This window comes from Battus philenor, unplaced genomic scaffold (assembly GCF_028537555.1).
Source record: "Battus philenor isolate CCGP_79_NKW_IND1 unplaced genomic scaffold, ilBatPhil1.0.hap1 SCAF_6, whole genome shotgun sequence".
Lineage (NCBI taxonomy): Eukaryota > Metazoa > Arthropoda > Insecta > Lepidoptera > Papilionidae > Battus > Battus philenor.
The window spans coordinates 3360323-3372180 of record NW_027181726.1 but is presented as its reverse complement, the minus strand read 5'-3'; the positions used below and the strand labels follow the sequence as shown (position 1 = coordinate 3372180).

Below are 11858 nucleotides of genomic sequence, written 5' to 3'. Positions count from 1 at the left end.
TACTGAAGAACATGTTGCATAAGAATAAATCATTTCAACTCAGATGATTCAAGAGTATATTCTTGTTGATATCTTTCACTACAATGCAAGAGTATAAATCTGTAATAGTCCTTAAGAGTGAATATAAATCTCCAGCTTAATCTCAAAGTCGGATCACATCAGATAAAAGACCTCTTAAAATGCATTTCTTACGTCATCGTTTTGTTTTACCGTTATACTTTTAAAATGCAATCTTTTGCATTTTTAATATGAAATTTAAAATTTAAATATGGTTAATCATTATAAAAATGAATGCCGATAAACAAATTCTCCCATTTTTTGGGTATCTTCATAAATTGATGCCCAGAAAAGTATTCATTCAGCACTTTAAAAAAATGTTTGTTAAATTTTTGAATTGTAATGATAGTAACTTAAATGATTTACGAGTTTTAGGTACTTGAATATCTAACCATCATTTCTAAATGTAATGGTGACCTCATATGCAGCAAGAAAATTCTCAAATGTGTTTTTCAAAATGTTCACTTAGGGGAAAGATCATCTTCGAAGATTGGTACAGTTCATACCAAATATTTGAAGACGTATATTATTATTCATATTGAATTTGCAAACAAATAAGATAGTAATCGATTTATTAAAAGGTATTCTTGGTTTTATATGGGTTTAATTCATTAAAAACAGACATTGTCAATGACAGTTATATTCATTTTATTAATAATAATTCATTATACGAATACATTAAAGGTTTAAATATTCCCTCAAGGAGGTCACTACAAAGACTTTTTGGAATATATTAATAAGATTAATTTGTTATATGCGATTCTTTTAAAAAGGTAGTCACATGTAAACAAATTTATAATTTCTTTACAATAGTTGGCACCATCTACAATCATTTTCCCTTGTTTACCGATGTAGCTTATCTATAAAAATTCAAAAATTTTCAAATGTAGAAATTAATTTGTCATGATATTTTAGGTTCATTAATATTAAGAATTGAAACAAAGATTTTTTTATACATAATCTCCACAATTTTAAGATAAAATATTATTATGTGCTCTGTACATATGTAGTAATTTTCCTTACTGTAGGCTAATTGGCATCTCTTTTGCTTGTAACATATAATAAGAGTCTTTTATAAGGTTAATACAGATCTTTATACCGGTGATGTTCCTCAGAGGTATACCACGCCTTCTTCCAACAACATAGTAGATATATCTTAGTTTATTCCAATACAAGATTATAGGGGTCGCATTGAGACGCCAGTCCAATATTAATCCGAGAATTTCGCTTATCCGAGAGCCGAGTTTGACGGAGCTGTAGAAAGCTAACAGCTTCCAATTAATCGAGCTCTAGCACATATAAATCAATTTGTTTTATTCTTAATTTGAGACCTACATACCGGGACAGAATGGCAAAGGATTTTTTTACCAAAGGATATTCAAACATATCAAGTAATTCAATATGACATATATTAGTCTTAAATTAACTCCTGGACATTAAAGAGATTTCTTTAGACGACATTGGAGGTTCAATTCGGTAATAACTCTAATGACCCGACCGAAGGAGAGCCCTTACCTTGAGTTACTACTAAAAGAGATTTAGACTAAGCGCGTTTTGCGCCTTTTCCCGCCATATCTGCGGTACATATATGGTATCTGTCAACTGTTACAAAAAAAGTGCAGAGCGTTTTATGGGATTCCGCAAAGAGATATCACATCGCAATATACAACGGCACGTTAAAGAATGCAGTTACTGTTTCCTAAACACATCGACTACCCCCGCTACTTGTCCTTCTTTTGTTAATGTATTATGATTATATTTAAGAAATTGGCTAAAATGAAAAACGAGCCCAGCTCAATATACTATTTTATGTTATTATAAAACTATTTTTCATTTTTTTTGTTACGTCTTTAATAAAAAGTATTAAATTAATAAGCTAATGTTTATGTCATATTATATATATTAACCACAATTGATATAACAAATGTATACGTATCAAATTATGTAAGCAGGAATGTATTTATGAATATGTTTAATTTCATTACGACATAATTCGAACACATTCATGAAGTATCCCCAATAGATCTCGAATCGGCACTAAATAGTTTCATAATGTGGTTAATGAAAAAAAATATTATTGTAAGACCAACATTACATCATCGACAGCGGCGCATCGAAAATGAGGAATTCCACAGAAACAAAATTGTTCATTAAGTCGATATAAATAAGCACGAGGTTGGAATGAATACACACGCTTCTACTTCAGACTTCGTGTTGTTACTACCTAAAGACCTACCAGCACTAGGAAGAATCCCACAGTATTTTAAGTCTCCAAAATGCCACAGTGTGCCATGAATGGTGGCAAAATCCTATGCCATTCCAAACGGTTGTACGTGGGCCTAATATAATATAATAGGTTTAATTATATTGAATATTATAGACATTCATTACGATATATTTTAAACAGTTCAATTTAATGACATAACAGTCATCATATATTCAGTGACTTGGTTAAAAAGTTCTTTTAATTCAACCAGTAGTGGTTTAGTATTAAGCCATTCCTGTTTTCCTGACGCTATTATAACTGCCTGCGCTGTCAAACGAGCTGAAGATAGCTGCTGATTAGCTTGTTGTATTTCATTTTCTTCCGCTTCTTTTCTTGCTTTAAGGCTATGTTCTAAGAGAAGCTCAGTAACCTGCATCACCTTCAAGCATGTCTCCGGATTGCTTGCCCAGTTTCCACTCTATAAACGTACAAAGAATATTAAAAAGAATTATTACATTATTGTTATATTTCTATGTTAATTTTCATTTACCTGTGAATACCCTTTGTATGCTTTAAGTAGTCGCTGCGCTTTCAACAAATTCGTTGGGCTTAGATCAGAATATAGCTGCCATATTGCTGGGTTATTTTGATGAATCGAAGTTATTCTGCCAAATAGTTCAAGAACGCGTTTTCTTAATCTGAAATATACATATAAAAATAATCAATAAAATAGTAACGTTATTGGTTACAGGCCTAAAAGTTTTAACAGCTTCACTACCAGCATGTTAGCATGTTACTTCGCTCGGTGTCGGCGCACAGTGGATCGAAACAGTGGTAGGGCGGACTTACGACTTTTTAAGATTAATAATAGCATTTTTTATACTTTTTCGATTTAATTATCCCCTTAATAAATAGCTATAGGCAAACGATTCCAGTGCATTCGTGTAATATAGTACCCAGAGTATGACATATATAAGGTTAATAAAGTAGATCGATAATAACTTTTAACAGTAATTTAATTCTTTTGGTTCGGCTTTACAAAAAAAAAAACATACAACATTACCTAAAATCATTATGGAGGCAAAACGCAACAAATTTTTTAATTATTATAATAGCAAATATTTGTGATGGTCACAATGGGGTTAAAAACTCGAACGTAGATAAAACCAAAATCATAAATTAGAGATTAAAAAAAATTAAATTAGTTCCTCAATTAGCTTCGTGTGGCGCCACTGTCACATATAGATATATTTATTCATTCAGTATAATAAATAATACCTTTCAGCACTATTTTCGTCAGAGTCTTTACTGTCTTGCAGGATACCGCGCACAAATAACGTCAAGACTTCTACATCCTCGTACTTGCCCTGCAAGTCCAGAATGCGATGAATGCCACGAAGGACGTCCTCAAAGTGACCCGTGTCCATGCTCACGATGACTATGTTCTCCCACACCTACAAATAATTACAAAAGAAATGCAATACAATAAACACGTTTCATAATTTAAGTAACAAGTTCAGAAAATTTTAGAAAATCATAAAAATATTTTTAACAGAAAAGATCTGATAATATAGTATAGGACATAGTTATTTTATTAGAATTGATATATTATATATTACTATAATAATATTGTATATTACAAAAAATATATATATTGCTAAATATATTGCTCATACCCTCCCACTGCGAGACGAGCGGTGGGAGGGTATGAGCAAGTCCAGTTTGGTCAGTCCGCCAGATCAGATATTCTGTTTTAAATTAACCTAAAGTTTGCATGTTAAACCACAAAATGCACTTTCTTGTGTCTCTGAAAATGTGACCTTTTTAATAAATTCATTAAGGTAAGCCTTCTCTGTAATTCTTTTAATGTCCATGTGATTACTCAACATATTTTCATTGATCTTATACAGGAAAAAAAAATAATTTATTGTTTTATAAATTGACGTCTTTATACTAAATCGACTTGTCATTAGTATTTTGACAAACGCAACAGATTAGTTTAAATTTTAAACCTTACCTTCCAATTGTCATAATTAAATCTAAGTGATTCCATGAGGGCTCTGTAAGCCCTATTTTTGTCACCTTGTTTCACATACACTTTGGCCAGGTTATTCCAGGCCTCGAATGTGGTGGGATGTAAGTAGGTATACCGGCGATACGCTTTCGCTGACAATTCCCAGTTTTCAATCATCAAAGCGGCGTACCTGTTTACGTAAGTTACAACAATTTAATATTTTTAAGCAATTTATGGTTGAAAATAGTTTAATGAAATTGATATTCTTACTGCAATTTTACAAAGTATTTATGATAATATTTTATACATTTATTATTACAATAAATAAAAAAAACACGGGAAATTTGTAGTATATTTACAAGAACCGTAAAAAAACTGGCTATACCAAAATTGCGAATGGAAAAAATCTTTAATTCATATCTAATAAATGGTAACAGAATTTTTTTTTTTAAATTTCGGCAAAAAATTATTAACTATTACTACCATTAGTTCAAAACAGTTTAAAAATAAATTTACAAGACTGGCATATTATTCAATAAAAGATTATTTAAAAGACAAGAAATCTTGGAAATTATGTCCCTTGATTATTTTGTTATCATCTGTCAGAAAATGTTTATGTATTTATATACATATACATGTATGGGGTCAAATATAAAATAGAGTAAAAAAGTGGGTAGGCTGACATAGGTCACATATTAGTGACTGCTTGATAATAAATAAGACTGATATATAAGATATAGCAACTCACCCCAATCTTGCCCAAATGCTTTCTTGTATTGAATTAATCTCAACTGACTTTTCATAGTGAGGAATACATTCTTCATATTTCTTATGGTTAAAGAGGAAGTTACCCCAGTGTCTTTGAGCTCGGCTGCTTCTGTGGTTTGAAAAATCCCATGCCTTCTTATACCACAATACATCATCTGCAAATATGGAATAAAATAAATCGTTTAGACATTCACACCATTTCATATATGTATATATTAAGAAATGCTTCACAACTAAAACAACTTTAAACACAAACTTAAGTCCTGCTAAAATTATCTAAATATTCTAATGATAAACTTGATTGCTTGCTTGATTGATAAAGTTCTGTCCTCTTTCACTCATTCTCATTAACGTCATTTTAATTATTGTTTTAAATTTAATGTCATATCAGATAGCAAAGTTATAAACTTTAAGTAACTCTTCCTATATTAAAGTAAGGGATCCCAGACCTTTTTTCTCTCTTATAGACCACTTTAAAAATTTAAATGATTCCGGTAAATACCATATAGCTATATTTCTTCCCAAAACTCGGCGAAAAATATAGAGAGCGTCTGAGTACTAACCACGTATTAACATTTTCGAAAAAAAGGGTAAGAATTGATTCGTTAATTAATTGAATATCCTATGAGTGGGTGTAAAAAAGTGAAGTCAGCGAATAAAAAAAAAAATGATTCCATTCAACTACTTTGATTGATTAAGTCAAGCTAACAGTTTATATTTTGACATTGGTTCTTTGTTTTTTGTACGAAACTATCACTGCTGCCTGAATGACATTCGCAGATACAGCGGGTTCGAAGCAGCAAGAAATGAAGCTCAATAAACATATTTTTTTACTTATTTTTTTATACAGTAAATTTTTACGACATGTTTCATACAAAGAAACACAACAGAACTGTTATTTATATGGCAACTTTTAATAAATTTTTAACCTACATGTACTACTGATGTACCTAAATAAATAAACTGGTCAATTTGACCATAACATGTCATATTTCTTTTATTCTAGATGTTCCCATAAATAAAAACACTGGACTATTTAAGCACTAATTTCAAACATGTCTTAAAAATATACAGAAGTTAATAACAAACCTCCTTGGACTACAAAAAAGGTTTATACGGTACAAAAATAATAATACTTATATTAAATAATAATACTTATTCACACTTACCAGTCGCATCACCCATCATACAGTATAATTTTACAGTTGGCTTTATGTCCAATTGCTGCTGGATAATTTCTGCTGCCTATAAAAATAATAATCATATGCATTAAATGGAAGAAAATTATCTTAATAGTTATATAATACAATAAATATTGAATAGACAATTATGGTTTTTTAAAACACTTCCTTTTATATTACGTTGTATAAATGAATATGACAATACTTAAATTATGTATAAGCTGTGTAGATTAAATTGACTAAATATAAATTATTTAATTACACTTAAAACTGATTATTTTAATACGTAGTTTCGGAATACAATATGATGAGATAACATGTCTCTTATCCTATTGGCTATTTTTATACATCACAGTACCCTCAATTGTAATATAGTAACAAAGAATGAAGAAATTTTGTGATTGATATACCTTGTGGCGTAACTGCAACATGGTATAGCATACAATAACATCCTCCCACAGCTGCAGACGTAGATATTCCTCGAGTGCGGCTTTTACTAGCCCCATGCTTAGGTATAAATCTCCTAGCTGTTGGCGCCATGTCCAAGCCGAAGGGAGGCCACTGGCCCATAAGTATGAAAGCCTGTGACAACAAAGGTTGCATTACCCTATGTTAAGAGTCTACTGTGACCATACCTGCTATTTTTAATCATGATAGACTAGCCGCTACATACTATATGTAGTATTTATCTTCTTATGTTTTGCAATAATATTTTTTGGTGCAAAAAAATTGACGGTTTTCAAAAGTGCAATTAGCATCAAAAGTAGCACATAAGGTAATGACTAAAATAATTTTTAATAGTTTTGAATAACAATAAGATGAATAATCAAGAATGAGATCACTAGACAAACGAAAATTACTGTTGCCCAGTGGATTAGAAAGTTGGAGTAGCAGAAAAGATGGTTGCTGGGAATCTAAGGTTCTGGAATGGAGACCAAGGATCGACTAGCGCCCATAAGGTGGACATAGAACCTTATTAAGATCTTTTTTTACTGATCATATTGGAAAATATATGTAAGATGCCCATCTAACGGTGGATGTCTTACGGCTGAAATATTGACAATGACAATGATAAATAAATACCTGCTTACTGCTGCTACATTTGTTTTATCATTCACAATGGTCTCGCATTGCATCATAGCGCGTTCTACTGTGCGCTTATGATTAGCTTCCAGCTTGCAACGAATAAGCAAAGCAGCTACTCGAGTGGACCACGGACCCTTCTGTTGGGAAAGAATTGTTTCAATATATGGCTGCAACTCTTCTGCCATGAGTTCATCTTTCGCTTGAGACTTTTGTATATACTGGCTAAAAAATTAAAATAATTTGTTACTTATGCTTCTAATACCAAAAGCATAATAGAAAGCTTTATGGTGCCTGTGAAGAGATATAGTCAAAGTGAAATATGGTTTGGAGAATTAGTTAATTATAAAACTAGCCTATATGACCATTAAATATAAATATCATATAAATATTCTGTCATTTTAAAAGTATTATATAAAATTATGCTAAATTATCTAGGCTAAGAGGCCTATTTATTTCAATATTATTACAATATTAATTACATCACAAATGTTTTTATCATTTTATAACATATGTGTGAGATAACCACTATGTGGTGACTTATCCTGATATCTCTGGAACTGAGAAAACAAGATTTTTCAAAATTATATCTGTAAAATGGATTTATTTTATGAAATTACACTCACAAAATCCATGTGAAGCAGGTGGCGGACAACTGGTTTATTAAATAACAAATTATACATACACAGTAAGCAAACATAAAGTTTGCTCCAAACTCGGTAGCTCTGCCTGGGTGACTTTTTCAATGAATTCTCTCTTGTTCAATCTTACATCATCTTGCAATTCTATATCCGGAGGTAGAGCTGAATCTCCATGACTTATCTCCGCTGATTCCCGCTCTACAGTTGAATCAAGTTCACTAGTAAGAGCTAATTGAGGCAAGGCATTCTGTTGAAATTTGGTACGTTTTCCTAGGATGCCTGAAAACAAAAAAAGTAATATTTACTTATATATAAGTAAATTTTAGGGATCCTGGCTTTTGACTTCATATTGACTATACTAAAAGGTACTAGTTGTAATAATTAATATTATTTTTTAGAGTACAGGATTGTAAAATATTATATAGGATGTAATTGGAGGTAGAGCTCTTTAACAAAATGCAAAGTATTTATGATTTATTATTGTTTAACATAGGCAACTGTTTGTACTTGAAAAGTAATGTAAAAATAATGTAACCTGTCAATTCTAATTTCAATCCAGCTGTCTCTTTAGCTTTTAATAAGTACTCTTCAACTTTCTGCACTCTGCCATATATTAAATATGCTTGGGCAATTTCTGTATACAATAATACTTTCAGTCGACTGTTATCCAATGTTTGTGCTTCATTAGACAACTTTGCTATAATAAGCTCTAAATCCTTGTATATAGTTGCACTAGATTCTTCTAAAGCTCTTTGATGTGTTACTTTGCTACGTAAACACCACCACAGATGAATCTGTAAATATCAATTGGAAAAATTTATAGAAAAGTATTAATGGCATATGCAGACTCAAACTTTATAGTATAAGAATTTGTCATCAGTCAGCACACACCAGCTGCGTAAATGTAGAACATTCTAGAAGCCTAGCATAATGTATAAATAGCATTACAGACATAAATGTAGTGTTCCTCTGCTTGCACTATCACACTGAGACATATTATGACATACTTTGGTCCATTGTAGCACCCTGATGCAAGATCCTCTAGTGCAATCTCTAATGCAGTCCTAAGAAATTCCTTTTCACATAACAGAATCAAATTCAAACACTGGAATTTAAATTGTATTTGTACCAGGTAAGTATGAAAGTCCATTAAAAATTCAAGTCTTTTCTATCCCATCTCAGTGTGTGAAATTTTTTGTGAAATATTGGACACTTGACAAGAATCCAATTGCATGCAAAATTAAATGTGTATTGATCCCTGAGGACGTTTTGGTTCTATTTATGTTATTTTCCAAGATCAAAAATATTTAAATACTTATTTCCCCAAAGTAGAGAAATATGAAGAATACATAAAAGAAAATATGGAAACAACTTCAATGATTTACTAGTATATAGAGTTATAATTATAAATGTGTAAAAGCTTTGTAGGGAAGATCTATATCCCAATTTAATCACACTGAATTAAATACTTGTTCTGAAAAGCTTTCCATATTTTTTTAAACTGAAATGCAACTGGAAAATAACTTCTGGCAATAAATTATACAGCAGCAGGTAGTTATTAATAATTTATTGCTATAAAAATTAATGTAACACTTATTATCAGTACATTAGATATCATTTGTAAAACCATAGACTTTTGAATAGCACATATTACACATTATAAGATGCAAATGAGCTACAAGTTTACCTCTTTACACCTCTAACCAATCACTGTGTATATAATGATTGAATGTATATGGAAAAAAGAAACTATATCTCTACTTGTGCACAAGTAGGTAATCTCATTAGTAGTAATTGTGATCTAAGAAATTTTTAAATATATATAGATGGTTTTTAGAAGGAAGATCACTGATAGTTTTACTAACTTTTACAAAAGATGTGGATTTTTACTGGGATTACATTTGGCAAGACATCAATTTTTTACTGCTTTGAGTTCAAATGTACCTAAAATTAAACTTAAATTTCACAAAGAAATTTTTTGACTTACCAAATTCTGTTCCAGTAAATTTAAAGAAGTGAATATTTGTGATGAAAAATACAGTAGCTCTGGATGCAGTACATTTGGAAACAAAGGTTCAGAATCACTCTGTAACTTTGTATGAACATCTATGTCTTGAGGCCAATCTGTACCAAAATATTCTTGTAATTCAAATTTTTCAGGTTCAGCACTCCAATTAATATTACAATAAGTGAAAAATGAACTAATTGCCAGATCTAAAATCTTTTCAATATAGCCATTGTCCTCTGAACACTTTTTAAATATATTCACCAAGGCTTCTGTTTCCAGTTTACAAGAAATGAATTGTTTACATAAATCGGCATCTTTTATATTCCATTTGCCAGACCACAATTCCTTTAATATTTCATTATCTGGAAGTAAATTATTTTAATACATTTGTAGATAAACAAATATATGAACATAAGTGTATAAAACAGTTTTTAAAACATACCAGAATCATTTAAATGTGTGTCGTAGTTGCACAAAAACCACACATTTGTTTTAGTAGACATTTTTTTAATACTCAATTTTCAATCCTGGAAGGTTTTAATGTATATTTAATTAACTAAATTCTAACAACGGTATATTACAGAATCAGGCATGATTTTGACATATAACCTAAATAAATATTTATTAACGTGATAATAAAACTCAGACGAAGAAAATTGTATGACAACGAATAAATATGAGACAAAATCGCAAAAATTAGAAAAAAAATAAAACGAAGAATATTACAAGTCATTAGTATTTTGTAAAATTTTAGCGAGCATTTCGTTGAATTTATCAATTGCAATATCTGGAGAAAAAAATTGCATAATATCATTACTATTAGTATAAAGTTTAAATAAATAAAAGTATTATTTATATTTCTGCTGTTGTGTGAAGAAATAAATTGATAATAACAATGTCATCAAAAATTATTTTTTGTATAATATTTCCAGAAAATATTTTTAATTGCCTTACCAAGCAAAATGTCCTTAGACAATAAGGTAATATTTTACAAATCAATAGTTTGCTTAGTCATGACATACAAGCCACGCATGCTCCACCGCGTACTATTCATAGACTACAGGCCATACAGAAAGGATTCTGGTGCTGGGTGTATCACGGTTCATGCGCAAAGAAATCCTTCACACAGACCTGTGTTACCTACTTTGGCAGTGATCATTTAAAGGGTGACACTTCTATGTGTTTGACTTTTTCGTCAACCAAATCAATTCGCTTATTAAAGGTGCCACCACTGAGAAAACGACACAGTTATTGATATTTAAGCGTTACATTTTTGTACACTGAAATGCGTCCCATTTGCTTATGCGACTACAATTTGCTTTCACCAATTTATAGTTTCACAGCCAGAAATATTCTACTTCTCATTAACGATCCAGTACTTCTGGTATTTTTAGAGTTTGTTTGGCTATTTATATTCTCCGAGCTAAGTTATTCGTACAGGTATTCGAGTGGTTGCTTTCAAAATTTACTCGGCGCCTTGAAAGCAGGAACTTGAAATGTTGATGCGGCTGTAACCTGCCCATTAATCAATATAGACGATTATTTCATCGTAGCGCGTAAAGCCAGGTGCCTTTAGCACTTGACCATCTCAAACCTGTTTAAGTTATAAATAGTTTGAAGGTATAAATAGCAACAAACAAATAGCATTTATAAAAAAAAGCAAGCAAGTTGTTACTCTTTACAATTTAGATGTTAATAAGTATTCGTTCATCATTTCATCTTTATTTTTACTTTTACGACGAAAAAAGACTATATTAATAAATAAATACAAATAAAACTGAGAACAGATTTTTGATTTAAGTTCTTTTCTTTATATCGAAAGTGATATTTGCCCAATCGTTTCTAAACTGTACCTTAAGTTAAGTCTATAGCATTTTTAGCACATATTGTCTGTGGTTTG

The 11858-nt window shown here is 30.7% G+C and overlaps 1 protein-coding gene across 1 annotated transcript; it reads right to left on the bottom strand.

Moving 5' to 3' along the window:
* Positions 1-1380: 1380 nt before the first annotated feature.
* LOC137930195 (tetratricopeptide repeat protein 27) lies at positions 1381-10541 on the bottom strand. The gene is made up of 12 exons (XM_068773362.1): positions 10401-10541; positions 9938-10320; positions 8486-8744; positions 7995-8229; positions 7310-7534; positions 6637-6808; positions 6215-6290; positions 5026-5200; positions 4281-4467; positions 3542-3717; positions 2814-2961; positions 1381-2741 (listed from the first exon to the last, which is right to left on the bottom strand). The coding sequence occupies exons 1-12, from the start codon at positions 10459-10461 to the stop codon at positions 2466-2468; spliced, it is 2373 nt and encodes a 790-aa protein (XP_068629463.1). The 5' UTR covers positions 10462-10541; the 3' UTR covers positions 1381-2465.
* Between the last annotated feature and the right edge of the window lie 1317 nt (positions 10542-11858).

What these genes read in the sequence shown, in the direction of transcription:
- LOC137930195 (XM_068773362.1), bottom strand. Translation starts at nt 10,461, where the DNA reads ATGTCTACTAAAACAAATGTGTGGTTTTTGTGCAACTACGACACACAT. An exon ending in CACACATTTAAATGATTCTG is followed by an intron (nt 10,321 to 10,400) that starts GTATGTTTTAAA and finishes ATTTACTTCCAG; the next exon opens with ATAATGAAATATTAAAGGAA. An exon ending in TGTTGCAGTTACGCCACAAG is followed by an intron (nt 6,291 to 6,636) that starts GTATATCAATCA and finishes TTATTTTTATAG; the next exon opens with GCAGCAGAAATTATCCAGCA.